At 41.2% G+C, this 17,517-nt stretch overlaps 1 protein-coding gene across 3 annotated transcripts in view; it reads left to right on the top strand.

Annotated features, from left to right (window-relative positions):
- LOC138595594 (cadherin-12-like) overlaps nt 1-17,517 on the top strand; it is a 74,020-nt gene that overhangs the window by 31,043 nt on the left and 25,460 nt on the right. For all 3 annotated transcript variants that reach the window (XM_069666908.1, XM_069666905.1, XM_069666906.1), the window contains one exon: nt 3,167-3,354. In XM_069666908.1, coding sequence (XP_069523009.1) covers nt 3,167-3,354 — 188 coding nt within the window. The remainder of the gene's footprint in view (nt 1-3,166; nt 3,355-17,517) is intronic.

Below are 17,517 nucleotides of genomic sequence, written 5' to 3'. Positions count from 1 at the left end.
TCATGCCTGCTCTTTGTTATTGCTTTCCGTTATTTGTCATTATGTGCAGTCCTAAGAAGAGGCCTGTTTATTTAGCATGATTGCATCTGCTGGTAAATAAAGCAGGATTGGTGTTATTTCGCTCGTGGGGCATCCCTCTATATTTAGATCCGGTTTGAGCTTTATTGTGCCGCACAGGGATTGAGCCGCTGTATTTAAACACTGCATTTTATCTGGTATTTTATATAAGCTGCTAAACCAGATTAATTTGATTGTACCGTTCAGCAGGTCATGTAAAAAAGCCAAGCCGGAAAAAAATGCTTTAAACACATTGATCTGTGAAAGCTTCTCTGCTCGAGTATTAAACTGTGTGCAGATCCTCTACTATTCCACAACAGCAAGTGTATGACAGCAAAGCCAAAATGCAGTGGTGTATTGCTGCAGTCTCTTCAGGTATTTTGCGGCGACACCGAGTGCTCTCCTCTGAATGTAAATACAGGCAGTCAGCCGGTCAAGCTCCTTTGGCTGCGAGGAAAAGATGATATTTCCATAATGCTGTCACAGCACGCGGGTTTGGGCCCAGTATGGTGGTTTCTCTGTCCTGTCCCAAATCCTCTCTTTGTCTCCCTCTCTTTTCATCTATAAAGGGGTTACAGGTTAAAACAAAAAAACATTAGACGGTTCAGTTTACTTAAAACATTGCTGCATGGATCAATCCCACATCTGTCTTTTCCAAAAATCCCCCCCTCCCTCCCTAGTTATTATGGATTAAGTATTAGTAAACCATAAATCCCCTGAATGCGCCTTTGTGATGGCACCAGATGTGGTCGCAACAGTCATGAATAATAGCAGTTTCTATACCTGCACATGGCTTTGCTGGATAATCCTAGAAGCTTGTTAACTGACTGAGAGTGCAACATAACAGACTGTTTGTTAACTTCTCTTAACCTGCAACTCAGCCTACACGACTACGTTTCATGTTAAGCCGGCATTTTAAAATAATAATCTTTGATTTAAATAAATGTCTGTTAAGTCACTAAAGCCGAATGAGGTAACACAGTGGTGATTGAGCCTATGGCCCACTGATGGAAGCCTTTGCATGTGCAGTATTGCAGACTGGGTGTCTGGTGCAACAATCGCGGAAAAAATCACAAGCGGCGCCCAGTTAGTGACGCGTTTTCCATCAGCCAGCAGTGATTGGTCTGCCAGAGAGGGTAGGCGGAGCTAAGCGGCTGCTTTTCCAGTTTCTGCAAGTGTTGCGAGTAAACAGTAATCTACTATGGCTGAACAAACAAAGAAAAGATGGATGACTACAGATACAACTTCAAAAATAAGTGAAAATCCAAAGAAAAAGAAACAAACTCGACGCTCAGATGAAGCAAACAGTCTAATAAAGGAAAGCGACCGTCAGCCAGGAAAGTCAAGAGTTACAACCGGAGCCAACCGTGGACGTCACACATGCAGCACTGTCTGGAAATCTGGGAAGTGTGCTCCCGCAATTACCGTTTATCGCCCAAGGTAGAAACTGAGATCTTCGAGGTTACAACTTTAAAATGAAAGTCATTTCTGTCCACCTTAAAGTGACCTCACATGGCCAATCGCATACAGTGGGAGTGCCTGCCTGTGTAAAAATGCACTCACAAAACTTGCTTTGGTTCTCTCACCTAAAAACATTGCATTACCTTTAAGTGGGGATTTTTTTTTTTACTTAACAGTGCAAGTCAGGGCTTATGTCCTTTGATTTCTTCCAGAAAGGATCACTAGTGCATGACAAATCAGGGAAGAACATGTTGTGACAAATCAGACCCAATCAGGAAGCTTAATTGTGCGTCATTAATGCTGCCAAATGTTTTTTTTTTGTGTGTGTACACTCTAAACCACAAGCCTGGAGTTTTCAAACTAAAACTGGGTCAGCAGTGTTTCCCAAAATCTTGCTGGAGTAGTGCATAGTAGTAGGCATAAACGTGCTGTGTTTAAAATGTGTGTTAGTGTGGGTGTAGCCTCATTCTGCTAACAATGGGAAAGTTCTCATTGTATCCTTGAAAGGACATGAACCTGAAAGCGTGTCCTTGAAAGTATTTGATTATTTATTGAAATTATCGTTCCTAAATTCGCCAATATCCCCGTTCTAAATCCCAGGATCAACACTGAGGAAACCGCTAAGATCCGCGATGAAATTGAGGAATAACAAATGGCAGGGAGTGCAATGACGTATAGACATTTAATGCAACATTTTACAATATCCTGAGCAAAGATGGGTATTTTAGTTTTGTTATAGTGTGTATTTCGGTCCTCCACCAAGAACAAAGGAATATCCTTCCTGACAAGAAGCATCCTTTTTCGCCTTTGTAGTGCCTGGAGTCTAGTGTTTACTTTTTTCCCTCAATTGGCTGAAGTGGCACTGTCCTCAGAAGAGGCTCATACATTCCTTTCTCCCTGGCACATCTTTTCTTGGATGCATCGGTTTTTTAAGTGCAGGTTCAAGTAATTTTGTTTATACGGGACAAATAAATCACTTCGCCCAGTTTTTCAAGAACCCTTGCAGCAGATAAATATGTGAAGTATTCATTCAATCAAGTGGAGGAATGTAGTAAGAATTTAGTGAAGTCAATGTAAACACAACATTGAAGCAAAGTGCTTTCCTTTGATTATAGAGCTTTATAAAATTTAGTCCCAGTGTAAGGTCAGAAATGAATGTTGTTGGAAAAAACAACGTTTGAAAGGTTTAAATTCATATTTGGTTTATAATAGAATATAGAATAAGTATAGGATGTATGGATGTATCGTGCACCATGAGATGCTGGTTTCAGGTATAACTGATAATCATTTTATCCACTGTCTGTTTGTAGATATCTTCCAAAGCCCTCAGCAGTGGTCTCTGCTTTTTGAGGGGTATCAAAGCCTCTGAGTTTTTTTGTTTGTTGATCTGACAGTTTGAGCCAGCCAATTACAAGGTGCTGAGCAGCCTTGATGTCCAAACACGTCAAAATTGAATAATGTCATGCCTCTAGCTACAGGGCTGACTTCAGAAAGAGCATATCAGCTGCTTGCCTGTGGGTGGATAAGACAGCCCCGGGTGGGAGAGAGACTGCATAAAGGACAGAAGATGTGAAGAGCTCGGTATTTTTCCTTCCCATGTCAGGTGATGATAATAAATAAGTCCAGTTTGATTTTTGTTTGTTGACAGGTTTCTTTCACCTAAGAGTCCCTGAGTCCTCCTCAGTGGGGTCTGCTGTCGGGAGGATCAAAGCCCATGACTTGGACATTGGGAAAAATGCCGAAGTGGAGTACACCATTGTGCCGGGCGATGGAGGCGCCATGTTTGACATCACCACCAACGAACACAACCAGGAAGGGATCATCATTCTCAAAAGGGTACGGAATCTCACCAACACATAATGTTAAACTCAAAAACAGTTCATTGCTTCAACATAACAAACCTGACTGTCATATTGTCAAACTACAGCAAAATATACGCAAACCAATGCGCTATGGGTTCTGTACAACAGCATAGCTAACATCAATCTGGGCAGCACCATGTCTCGTTATATAAGCCATACAATCTCACCTAAATAAGGCATAGCATGAAGTCATCACCAGGATAATGATACACTCCCAAAGTGCTGCTGTTGGTTGAATACTGCATTTGAACCCTTTCATGTTGGAGAGGCTGTCTAAATCCTGTCCAAACCTTCTTCTAGCGACTGATCAGGCACAGAAAAAATTATACATGAACCACCAGGAGAGCCGGCTCTGCTCACATTGATTAAAAAACAATGAACAGACATCACAGGTGACAGGGGAAGGGAGCGATGGTATGTAACACAACAGCAGTTTTTGATCTTGCAACCATACTTGCTTACATATATATATATAGCTTACCGTAGCAACCTGCAGGTGTAACTGCTGCATCTGGGGGCCAGGGCGTCGCAGCACCCACAGCACCCCGACTTCCTATAGGTGTGCAATTCTGTCTGCTATATTTACTCCTAGGAACTTCCTCATGCTGCTATTCCAATGGTGTGACTGTTGTTTCTGAACCCTGCTGAAAGCTACCTTTGCAGTATATTTTACATTCAAGTAAATAAAATATCTCTAATATCATACGACAAAACAATGGAACTTTAGGAAAACAGATATTTAAATGAAGCAAATAAGATATGTACTGTAAAATCTGGAATATAAGAAGCAGTCTGTTTTTGGGGGGTATCGCAGAGGGGAAAGGTTTTCTACAGCTATTTATTAATAAAAACGTGTATACAAGCTATTACAACACTATTCATTTGTATTAATTCAAAACAGACAAATTACAGCCTACCATCTGTCTTCTCCATGTTGAGCTTGCAATCCTGCTAGCTACCGGTGTAGCTAGCGGTAGCTGGCAGCCTGCGGTAACATTGATTGTTGTGAGGGTGGCGGCTGCAATGGCGATCATGACGGTGCATGTCCATGACGAAGCTTTAGCAACAATCAAGTTAGTTTTCCTCGCTTGAAACAGAGAGGAGAACAGCACTGCAGCATTATTTAAATTGGAGACATTGTAGCTGCTCGGACCCCGAAACCGTTTAATGTGGAGCTGTGACGTCACTTACCAACCGGATAGCGCCATCGTTTGGTAAAATACTGCAACACAACAACATACCTCTCCCTGTATTTGATACTGGTATATTGGTCGCAGATGAAAAGAATGTATTAACAGTGCGTCTTTTACATCGAATTATACGGTAATAAAAAAATGAATACTCCACTGTGTTGCATAATGATGTACCAGCAGGACACTAGTGAGGGCTGGACCTGTGATCTTTCAGTTGTGTGATGTTGCTCTCTAACAGTTGTCTTCTCGCTGGCTGTCCGTGCCTTAAAGCGCAGCTCAGAGCACAGGCAGAGCTCTCCCTGAGCGCCTGTGCTATATAAAGAATTCACTCAGCATGTCAGGGCTCATTTACTATGCCATATGTTCTTCTTTTGCTAAATGCGTTAATACATCCAGCGCACTGTGACCCAAAGCAAAAGGTCTTGATCTTTGGGTGCACTTTCTTTGAACCACACAGCAAAACGTTCTCAATTTAAAACCAACTTTTACCACATATAGCATTTATAGGGCTGTGATTTGTTCCCCCAAATGGCAAGTGGCACAAAAGCGGGAGTGATATTAAAGGAATTTATTACTCTTTGGATAAAACCCTTTGAGATCTATCATCTCATTTTCAAGGGAGACCCACAGCGACCAGAGGTGAAAGAATAAAGGACATTACATCTGCTGACTGAAATTAGAAGGAGAAGTAGAGTGACCCAGCCAGTGCAATAAGTGCGAAAAAGAGAGACATATTATGCAATCAATTATTAACTTCAGCCTATATATAAAGAAATTAAAAAGATTCTGTTTCAAGATTTAGTCCAGTCATATTTAAAGCAATATCATGACCTTGTGTCCTTTGGACCTTAGGAGTGAATTAATAAATGATGGAAGCTTCATTTTAAAATAAACCACATTGTAGTTTTCTCTACATAAATCCTTTAATAACCACACAGTAACACATAACCAACAGTTTCAGACAATAGCTTAACGTCAGCTTTCATAATGTGTTTATGTTGGTTTGTTTTATTCAGTCAAAGTCTTCCCTTCATTCTCAGCTCTGGTGTGGCACTCTCCTTAGGGTATGCCCAGTTAAAGACGATAAGATCCATCATGTCCGATCACACTACATAGAAATAATATCATTATTTATACCCACGGGCTTGACTGAAGAGAGCAGGAGTGTGATATTATTTCTCTTTGGACGTTAAAAGCATTCTGCTGGGTGACAGTGGGTGGCTGAATTTGTGGGTGGTGCATAAGCAGAGAATTCAGGAGGATCACTTTGGTCTCATTAAGGTTCTTGAAAAGTACACCTATTTTTAAAATGCTACCAATGTTAATATCAATGCTCCAAAAAGGGCTTTAATAAAATAATGTGTTGACGCCTCTGGAAATTTGGCCTGAAGCGGAATGAAAGCATTTATTTCAAAGTTGAGTCTCAATAAGCATTTACTAAATCCTAAATATGAAAATCAGTGTAGTGCAGCCCCAAACAGTTTGTTTGAGCCCTCTGAAAATTACTTCTTTTAATCAGTCACTGAAAGGTAAGCTGTCAATATCATAGTTAGCACACACAGTCTGGGAATGTAATGCTGAATGATGGCTCTGCAGGAGGGGTGGGAATCACAGGGTAAGTCACGATGCCCACGATAAGGATAATATCACGATACAGCGATATATTGCAAGACGATCACATAATGATACATCACGATATCTGATTAACTGAAGAGTATAAAATGCGCCTAGAAAAATGAAGTGCATAATTAATGTATTTATTCACAGACACAAATTGAGATAAACAATGATGCAGTGACTCAAATTGTCAGCAAGATTTAGAGCGCCCTATTTTTATTAAATTAAAATACCGATATCTGGCGGCAGTGATACGATAATTTTATCACACCAGTCGGGACGACAATATATCACAATATCGATATTTTGTCCCACCCCTACTCTGCTGTGTCAACTTCTACTTTATTATGACGGAAGATTATAAACTCTACTGTGCAGACACAAATCACCTGCCGCCAAAAGAAGATCATCACTTACCTCCAGCATACAAAATAATCGTGAGAAACATTAGTGGCTGTCAGATTTTTGCTCCTGGATGCTCATGCTTGATGTAAACAGCTGAGGTGTGACTTAAAGTATGATCGGATCATAGAACACATTTGAGCTTCTGTAAACTTTCCTGATGTTTGAATCCTCCGTGGTTAAACTTGGAGATCTAAGGACAATATTTCTATTTGGTTTGAAACTAATTGCTAATACTTTTTAGATTTAGTAAGACTCTAAATCACACAGTTAAAAGGCCATTGAGGATGTAGGTTTTCAGAGGCTGTGATAAAATTATCATTAGACTGAATCATTGCCCACATTTAGCCGTATCAATCAGGATGTAACAGCTCTGTTGGAATCTGTGCTCACAGATGTCGGTTTGTTTGTCTCTCTAATCTGTCTGCTATTTTGCAGCATCATACACTGCAGGCTGGCCAGGTTACCAAACAGAGCTGTGCAATGTGCAGTTTCTAACAGTTTACAAACTGTTACTTCTAGCTGCCATTTGGAGCCAACACTAAATCACAGAGCTTCTCACGATTCAACACTCCTGCCAGCATGCTATTAAAATACATAATGTCAGTGTCGCTTGAACAGCTGGCAAATGTTTGGCTCAGATTCTCTGAATGTAGCAGTTAAGAAGCGTATTATACGAACGTGTAAAGTTAGCAGGTCTCGCCCACGCAGCAAACTACACAGGTGCACACACATGCAATTTCCTGTGTACTCTCACACACGCGCAGGCGAACATGTACTCGTACAAGCTTTAAACCTGTTATTTTGTTACACTCACACAAAGCCCTAACACACTGATTCCTTCATACTATCTACTGCAATTCCCTCTGGCAGGATGCACTAGACCCCTGTGGTGAGTTTAAATGCCATTTGTTGTCAGTACTGTGGAGGTTCAACGAGGACTGCAGAGTCGTGTTAGTTTGCATATTGCAACAGCCACAAAATGTCTCAAAAAATGGAGAAAATTGTAAAGAGTTTTTATGCACAGATGAGGATTCCTTTTACTGAATGAGTTATCTTCCTATTTTCCAAAGTAAATGTAAATAGAGTCACAAATAGTATCAATTCTACCAGTGAACCTCAAACTTTCTCGTTAAAAACAGTCCCACAGACTGCACACACACAGATTCATCTCTGGAAGATTAAAAAACAGGATTTCTAATTGAATCTTTTCTTTTCCACGCAAATTCACCTTACCAAAAACAATTTTAAGGAGTGATAAACCGATTTTTGTCGGTATTGTTTCATTTCTTCAGACATTTCATCTGATTGCAAAAGTAATGTGCAGCCAATTCACTCTGTTCTCTCTCTTTCAGGGTATTTCTGATGTAAGTGTCTAAAATGTTCTTTGGGGAAATGCAAATCTCGCATTTGTTTTTCTGCTGCATCAGATCGGGGGTTACTTTACTGGTACATTTTTAGTACATGCCCTGACGCACAAGCTGCACAAAGGTGTGCGATCCTTTGATCCCCTAAAATATGCGGCTGAGTGGGTAATTGATTCCCTGCTCAGTGCAAGAGCTCCCTCAGTATGCTCTCCACTTTCTGTATGAACATATAGGAACATCGTCATAGCCGCTATAGATCATTGCATAGCGACCTTCTCATTGACAGTAATGGAGTAACAGAATGAGACAGGGGGCAATTATAATGTAAATGAAGATGGTTGTTTGTTTACATCGTGTATACCCTCGATGGATGGTGAGGATGCATCTTGCCTCCTATTGTTTTACTTGCAGTGTTTGATTTGCTGCCATAGCACAATGAAGCAGTGTGATGAATTCCCTACAGCGGTAGGCTACCACACAAAGGCAGTGTTGATGGGGGACATCCTGAGCGCCTTTAACTGGCCAGGCCCCCCCACAGGATAATTCACTAAACAACATGTGCCTCTACCCGTGTGGGGTTGTGGTATTAGCAAGACATGGACAGAGAAAGAGAGAGAGAGAGAGGAGAGAAAGAATTTGCTTTGGAAAGGTGTAGGGAGTAGGTAGCTGCAGATGAAGGCTTTATGAGTTGTTCGCTGTGTTCCCAGAATACTGACCCGCCCACAGACTTGTCTTATTTCAGATTGGTGGAATATCCCCAGAGACAGGTGTGCAAATGTGTGCAGACAATCCCTCTCTCCCTCTCCCTCTTCCTTTCTCATTCGCTTTTGACTTTCCTCCCTCCCTCACATCAGCCTTAAAAAAAAAAAAACACAGCAGGACAGAGACGAAAGCCACATTGTGCGCAGAGCAGAGTTTGGCAGACCCCAAATTAGAGACTCGGGAAGGTTGGTTATGATAAGAGGATCAGGCTGAGTAATGGGTTCAAAGGATGATCATCTGTTTCCCAGACTGCCGATACAGGGGCAGAGGAAAAAAGAGACACAGAGGCACGGAGGGGGTTTGCACATCCCATCTGCAAAACATAGGATTATGGGAGACAATAGATAAATCCACCGCTGAATTCCCAAGGAATTTTGCAGACAAATGTGTGCACACAGAGCGACATACTGTACATGAAAAGGCATGTGGAAAGACACAGCTGCATTCAAACGCTGCCATACCTAACCGTGTATGAAAAGCAGCACAACTCCCACACATTGGGAGCCCTGGCATTATAACCTTGGTTTTATGTTGGCAGAATAATTTTTTAGTCAGATTAAATGTAGTTTGTCCATTTGTTTATTTACTTCCACCTGGGAGAAGAAAAGATGGGAGATATGCGGAATTGAAATCTGCTGTTCTAAGCCTAGAGGAACTGCATTGTTTAATGACAGCATGTGTGGCATAATATTTGCCGGCACACATTCAGGGAATCCATTTTAATACAGGACTTACTACTCGCAGTACAAACTGAATGCCCCCTGCGGCCACAGCGCATTGAATAAAGAGAACTTCCTGCAGACTTCTGGCACTGGCTCTAAATCCTCTGCCCCAGAGGGTCAGAGGGGTTCAAACAACAGTGTAGAGAAGTGCAGGTGACTTTTTTTTTTACTGCACACTGCTGCATTTAGACCTCTGGTATAATGTAGTATTTATTTAGTGTACTTCATTTTTAATGTGTTTTTACTTAATTATGTCAGTGCTGTGTATGTGTAATAAACCCATTGTTTTATTATGTACTATAATGTTCTTTTTATAAGGATCCTATATCCACTTTATAGAATGCTGTTTTTATTCTTGTGTTGTGAAGCACTTTGTGTTTTGGAAGGCGCTATATAAAAAAAACTTTATATTATTATCAATAATTTTGTTATTGAGTGTTAATATTTTATTAGAATTAAAATATGATAAAATAATAAAAGTTATGTACGATTGCTTACCAAGCAAAGGTTGTTTGGTTTTTTGATTCTTTAGGATGTAAAATGCTGTTTTTAATTTGTCTGTGTTTTGATAAGATGTCACAGTTGGGTTCCTAGATAATCGGGGTGGTCACTATGCGCTTGCTGAGCTGATGTTTGTGGGGAACCTCTGGCTCTGGAGATAGAGCCGTCCCATTATTTGCATGGTTGGCGGATCGATTCCCCGGCTTCTCCGGTCCACATATCCTTGAGCAAGACGCTGAACCCCATTTGCTTCTGATGGGCACAGCGAGGCACATTGTTCACGCTTTGTCCAACTGAGGATGAAAAGTGCTATAAGTGCAGCCCATCCAGCAGGCTTTATGTGTTCTATGGATTTATCATTTGGGTGTTGCATGATGATTTCTAGTTGTTAAGGTGTTATGGTCTTGGTAGTTGACTGTGTCCAAAATATCTGGTCATTTACTGTAAAGTACATTTCATTCATGTCCCAACATTTTATTTCACTGTCTGAATTCAGAGTGGATTTTATGCTCTACATATTGCCCTCAAAAGGACCCAAGACTACATACCTCCTTTTTGGTAATGTAGTGTTCATTATACAGGGAAAGGCAAACAATACAAGCAGCAAGAACCTACATTTAAATGTTTCAGCACCATGGACAGAGACAGAAAGAGACTGGTTTACAGGGTTCAGAACAAACAAGGGAGACAGATTATAGCAACTTGAATTGTTAACTTCTAATTTTTAATTCCAGACTAGCTTGAGGTATTCTGCAAGTTTACAATATATTTACCACCACAAACTGATTTGTTTCCAGTTTTTAATAAGGTAATGCTGTAAGAAAAGTACCCAATAATTCATACAGCCTGCATTAGGTTGTATTTTTCCTTCTACCACAGTAAGGCCCATTCGAGTGATTAATGTAATGTGTTCTATGACATTTAAGTAAAAGAGCTTGTCAACAACAGAGTGCAAAACTGATAAACATTTGCATACTCAACAAATGTCACTAATTGCCCGGATCGCCTTACCTCAGATGTGGCCCTATTAAGACTGAAGTCAGAGTCGTTGGCAGTATTGAGGCAAGAAGCCTTTTTCATCCTTCCTGCCATCAATTAAGGACTTAATTTCACTAAAGCCAGACAGTGACTGTGGTCTAATTTCTCTATCACAAATGTCATTACTGGGCTGTTTGAACGGTAAATCATTTCAGAGAACGGAAGCTGTTACTGCCTTTCAGACTTGATGAGATACTACCAGGCAGAATGAAAAACGTAATGGTCAAATGACAAAAGTAATGAACAAAATGCTAACTTGAGTCAAGGGCTGAAAACAGAGGAATAGTGGTTGAATATTAAAGAACACAATGAGCTATGGTTTAAATAGAGAGTACTGTAGAGGGAGCAGTTTGTAAGAGCAGAAAGAAACACTCGCACTAGAAACCTGCTCGCTGCCCATTTATAACACAGCTTACTAAATACACAAATAATTTTACATACGACTTTAATTTGGAAATTATTTAATTGATCTAGAAATGATCTCTTCGGTAAAGAAATAGTCCTTCAGATTCTACGGTTGGAAGTGTCATGGCAGCAATAAACTCTTAAAGTGAGTTGGAGATAGACCTCTAGAGTCGGTGATCAGAGCTTCTCATAACAATGATTCTGTTCGTCATAGCAGCAGACTGCTATACAGAAATAACTTGACCAATCACAATGGATTCAAGGCAGCCATGTAATAATATGGTTTACAGTTGATAGAAGGTCATATTCATGCATTTTGAAATAACAGAATGTCCTTACCTTCTGAAAGTGAGACATAAAGTATATGTAATCACTATATAGCCACGGGTAACATTAGCAATACATCATAGCTTCAATCTGATAGCGAAGAGCTTATTCTGCGGCATGATACCAACTGAGCTTTCCTCCCAGACAGGGGTTGAAACTAATCCATTGATTATAGTGCTGAATGTTCCAGTGGGAGGTGAAATGAGTTATTTTAGGCCCTGGTGTGAAAGGAGTCGAAAGAAGGAGAAACAAGGGAAACAATACCTCAGAACAACAGGAGATCCAGGTGTCCAACACAGAGCAACAACACCTCACTGAGCATCCAAGCAGGGAGCAATGTGTGTGTGCTTGCTTGTGTTTTACCGGCTATGCATGTGTCCTGTGTGAGTGAATGAGTGCAAAACGATAAAAAAGAGGCGGGAGAGTGACGAAGAGGCAGCTGAGGTGGTGCTCGAAGTCGATGAAGTGCCTTCTCTCTGGTGGCCTGGGGAGGCGTGGGTGTAATAGATTAAACTAGTGTCTCGGGGCTCATCCCGTGGCTAACCCCGTCCTATTAAGAGTGGCAGCGCGAGTCTTTCACAGTCACTCCACTCCACTGCAGTGTGGACAGGGCTGCTGGCAAGGCTCTCAGATGGCACTCCACTGTTGTGAGCACAGGGGGGATGGAGATGCTCCGAGGCAGCCAAGGACACAAACCGATGTGACTGATGGCAGCACAATAAAGTGAGCATCCCCTCTCCATAGTGTTAGGACCCCCGGTATTCAGAGGGACATCAAATGGCTCTCTGGGGCATGTAAGCTTTTCTCCACTGATGATAAGCTCATTGTGCTCTGTGGCCAGTTGACTGCTTATGGCACAAAGCTGGCTAGAGGTCTTTTGCATTCTTATGCATGGCCGAATCTTACTAAACTGTCAGTCAAAGACATGCAGTGACCTTATAAAAAACCCTCTCATTCACAACAGAGATATCAGGCCCGACTGAATCCTCTGAGTCATAATTGCTTGTCTTAGAATCGCAGTGGATTTTTCACCCTTAACACATTCAGGGGTGCAAATTGGTTGAAGCTTATTGGGCATTGTTTGAACTGTTACTGCAACCCACCAGTCAGATCTTTAGCCTTTAGTTGACTGGCGCTGTCAGGCAGAATCAGGAGGTTTTGGCCTCCTCTATGAGGCATCCAGACATGGTGTGATGCTGCTGTTTTTAGAGATATTTTGGTTTGCACCACTATAATTAGAAATGTGTGATATTCTTGGCATCTTTGACTAAGCTTCTTTCAGAGTTTGGTGGCAAAAGTACACACATTCTTTACTTAAAGCACCAGTTTGCTGATTTTCAACCTCCGTCCTATCGTGCTATTTCAATCAGGAGAGACTTAATTAGATTGAACAATTATTTATTTACAAGATTAAAATGAAATGAGCAAAGTCTTTAGCGATTAGACCCCATCGTGATGTCTTCGTGTGCTTGGAGGGGTGTAGAGGCTGAGAGCAGGATAGGATACCCCCCGATGGAGTCTAGACACTGGTGGTGAAGAGAGGATGCAGGATGAGCTGAGCTGACTTGGACACTGATGAGATGGATCGGAGGTGACTGGGGTGGAGGAGGGTCGCAGTAATCATCTGAAAATGATGAACAGACTGCGGAAGAGAGGGGAGCAGATGTAAAGTTTGACAGCAGCAAGATGATTGGTTGACAGACGTCGTGGCTAACTCTGGTTGGTTAATAACTTAAATGGAAACGCCCGTAATCAGCTGATCTCAGAACAGAACAGAGAGGGGAGATAGAGAGAGAGAGAAACATGGCATGAATGCATGATGGTAATGATGAATGAATGAGTGAGAACAGTCTTCCTGCTTGAACTTTCGCTAAGCTACATTATGGGGAGCTAATGCCATCAGCATGCTATTCGCTTCTCCAATGGGCCCCGGAAAACCTCTGCCAGCATCAGGCAGAGGCCAGGGAGCTCGCTAAACTACACTTCCTCAGTCTAGGACGCCCGCCTCCGATGTCATGTCTCGTTCAGAATCGTCAGGTTTGAAATGTAGACTGCAGACCTGAAGATTTTTTAGGCGATCCACCGGTATATTCTCGTCGTGTTTCTGATTCTGTACCGCTCTGAGCATTTGCCTGCAGCGATCAATGTCCTTGACTCTAAAACGGTAGTGTCTCTCGCTGGGCCGTTCATTCCAGAGGGAGGGGCGCAATGCACGCTGGGTGTTGTAGGAGTGTAGAATGGGCGAAACCACGAGCTGTTTGTACAACTTTCTCCACAGCGATGGCGCCAATTTCAAATATTATTGCTTCTATCGATTACAGAGAACACCAGCTTTGACTGGCAGCGGCTTTTTCCAGGGGAGAACTGCTCCTTTGAGTAGTGCTGAAGTAAAAGTGGAAAAGTACATGATGTGAAATGTACTCACAGTATAATAGTAGTAGTCTAACAGGACATGTCTACCGGCTGTTTCTGTGCAAAGCTAATTTCAAGTCGTATTTTGGTTATTTTTATATAATTCTAACTGAAAAACAATCAATATGCTGAATATAATAAACATTATCTTTGCTCCAATGTGCAAAACTTTCATTCATTCATGTTCTCCCTGATGGTCACAGAAAACATTTACAAGTTTCCCTCTATTGACTTCATCTTTATTCTTCTTTTAATAGGTTTTAATCTTATGTTCTCTTATTATTAAAGTACTGTCAATAATTACCCTCCAGTGTATTACAGCTAAAAATCTAAATACATGTTTTTCTGCTAAAAGATTAGGGAAGGGATTAGAAGTAAAAAGTGATCAGAGAAATAAATACTGTAAAGTAGAGATACCAGTAACAGTGTTTGTACTTAATTTCTTCTCACCTCGAATAGATGATAAATCCTTTGAGGGGATTTGAATGATTCATAGATGTTATTGTGAATTTATAATACTGTGGTTAAATGGATTTAAGGCTGCTCTGCTTACTGCAGATTAAACATTTACAGTATTTTTCACCCTATTTAATCTTCAGCCTCTTCAGGTAACACTTGTGTTCGGCACAAACAAATGCTTTGTGTCTGCTAATGACTCGCTGTGCTGAGATAATGAATTCTTCAAAGGGGAAAGGCTACATTCACCCATGGGTGTTGGCAGAGGACCATCCCCCATAATAGTGCTCGAGTGTAACTGAGATTTGAGAAGAGTATTGAACTCAGCTATTGTAACAGCGAACTGAACACTCAAACAAACGGAGAACCTATTCAATATGCATATCATCTAGCTTCTCCCATCCCCAAAATAACCAGCAAGCTGAAAAAAACAGCTGTGACTTACACTTTATACTGCGCAGGGAGCAAGCTGTGGGGGAAGGACCTGAAAGTATCAAGTGAAGAAACAGGTTTCGTTTTATGGATTTGTTCTTATTATATCTCCCCATAAATTGTCAACAAGCACATCCATTGTTCGGCTTTCACACATGTGAATCTGACGATGTAAGGACTTTTCAATGCGTGTGAAGTATAAAACAATGCCTGTGAGACTGTGATGCCTTGATTAGTCCCCTGTTCTAAATTAACAAATTCCCTTGGAACATAACACGTTCAATTGGGGAGAAAAAAAGTTCCTTCATTCAGTATCACTGCCAGTGCAATGAAGGTGCACATTTACATATCAAAGGGCGCAGCACCATGTCTAGAATTTCAAGTGTGTTCTGTTGTGATGTTGAAGAGCAGCAGCACTGACATGAGAGGAACTCGGTCTGTCCTCCTTACAAATTCCTCCGCTGATACACTTCCTTGTTGTGTCCGCTGCAACCCATAAAAGGTGCATAACAACTGGAGCTATAATGAGACACTTCAAACGCACAATTGAACATGCATAGGTGTATGCTGCTTGTTTAAGCATAATATATGTGTGGATATGGGTAATACTTACTCATACAGAACTGGTTCTGAGCTCATAAGTAGGTCATCTTCTCAGAAGGGGAAAAAAAAGCAAAGTGAAACATGCAGTCAGAGAATGAATGGACGTTTTTTTTTCCTTCCTGGGAAATTTCCCCTATGGCCTCCTGATCTGATTTGATTCTCCCCAAGTCAGGCGTCGACACATTAGCACGTCTTCTCATTAACTCAGAGTTTCTCATTACCCCCTCCTGGCCCCATTTTATTCCTATTTAACAACAGATATCCAAGACATTCTTGGACCATCGCATGTCTCAGGCACATAAAAAAAGGCAGTGAAGCTCTTAACGTCACTCTTTTGCACCCAAACTGGAATATGTAAATTAATCTGCGAGATCTATTTGGCAGTTAATCATATGGATGTCCATGAATTGTTCCATGGGTGTCAGAAAGGTTTCCTCTATCCCTCTCCATCTGTTCAAGAAATGAGTTCATTCGACAGCTTCTCTTTTCTTGACTGAATGAACATAACCTTTAGTAGAGTTGAGTTGATGAGATTGTTTTTGTGGACTAGAATGAAAATAGCCTCGTCAAATTAGCCATGTAAAGTTTTTAATGAGTTAAATGTTGCACAAAATCACCTGACATGGATTCAGACCCCAAAGTGTTTGATGTAGTTCAGCACCAAGCCTCAGGCGCCCTCTGGTTTGAGTTTGTTGTTAAAGTTAGCTTGTTAGCTGGCTAATGAGAGCATCCAGTCAACTAACATCAACTTACTAACCATTATTGGAGTAACTGTTGACTGTAAGGCCTTCATTATATGCCGTTTTTGTTGGTTATTTTATCCACATGGCACATAACTTAAAAAACAACATAAAAATGGAGATACCGCACACTGCTTTGAAATTGCAGGAATAAAATGTGGTCTTTTAGCTTTCTTTTTCCATATGTATTTGTGAGATAGGAAAATACACAAAGAAATTTTAAGTATTTGTAGTCTAGTTTCATTGGTATCAGTTATAACTCTTTTACCAGCTCTGTAAGCTAGTAGTTGTTAGCAGTAGTTAAGCTAGCAGGATCTTGCTAAGTCAAATTGGAATTCTTCTATTACAGGTAACATCAAAGGAATATGTGCGCTAATGCTAGCTGTGGCTATTGCACTACCTAGCTGTCGGTCGAAAAAGCTCTGGTATTAGCTCACTTGACAAAATATGTAGCAGCCAGCAATTTGGAGTTAGAGAAAGCTAACTGTATGAGTCTGTTGTGGTGCTGTTGAACGTCTGAGTGCTTCTTGAGCTTGAGCGACAAGGCTAAAACCGGTTAGCTCTATGAATAGCTTAAATTATGAAGTGTCTTCCAGCACTGCTGAATCCGCTTGCACCGAAATAATATTCCCCACACTGTTTTAAATTTAGAAATTATTTACGCGCAGTAATTTGTCAAATGGAACCTCAGGATGCCAGCTGTGCTTCCTGATATGTGTCAGGAGTTTAAAGCCCGTGCGTGAAAGGATTTCACCATCCCAATCCAGGCGTCCCTGTCTTGGGCTAGCTGAGGATTACATGAAAATTAGACAGTTATAAAGGGTGAGAGCTTGGGCCTCTTTCCTAATTGTGGTGACGCAGCATGTAGAGATGGAAAGCAGTGCTTCTCCTTGTCCCCCGGTGAGACTCTGGCTAATGAGGCCTGGTGTACACCTCCTGCTGTCCACCTCCCCATCATCACCCTCCTTCTTCCTCCTCCACCTGTGCACACAGTTCAGCTGAGCTATGCATGCTTGTCTACACGTCGTGGTTCAGGCACAAAGTATACATTTTACACAAGGAATACATTCATTTATTTGTACGTTATGAAACTCCACATAATGCGAATGTTTTGTTTACATTATTAATGCGTTTATTTTCGAGTCTGCTTCTTAACAAGT

The sequence above is a fragment of the Semicossyphus pulcher genome, unplaced genomic scaffold (assembly GCF_022749685.1).
Source record: "Semicossyphus pulcher isolate SPU_LCO1_2020_fin unplaced genomic scaffold, fSemPul1.0.p SCAF_18, whole genome shotgun sequence".
NCBI classification, from domain to species: domain Eukaryota; kingdom Metazoa; phylum Chordata; class Actinopteri; order Labriformes; family Labridae; genus Semicossyphus; species Semicossyphus pulcher.
The sequence above is the reverse complement of the archived record's forward strand: the minus strand, read 5'-3'. Positions and strand labels throughout refer to the sequence as shown.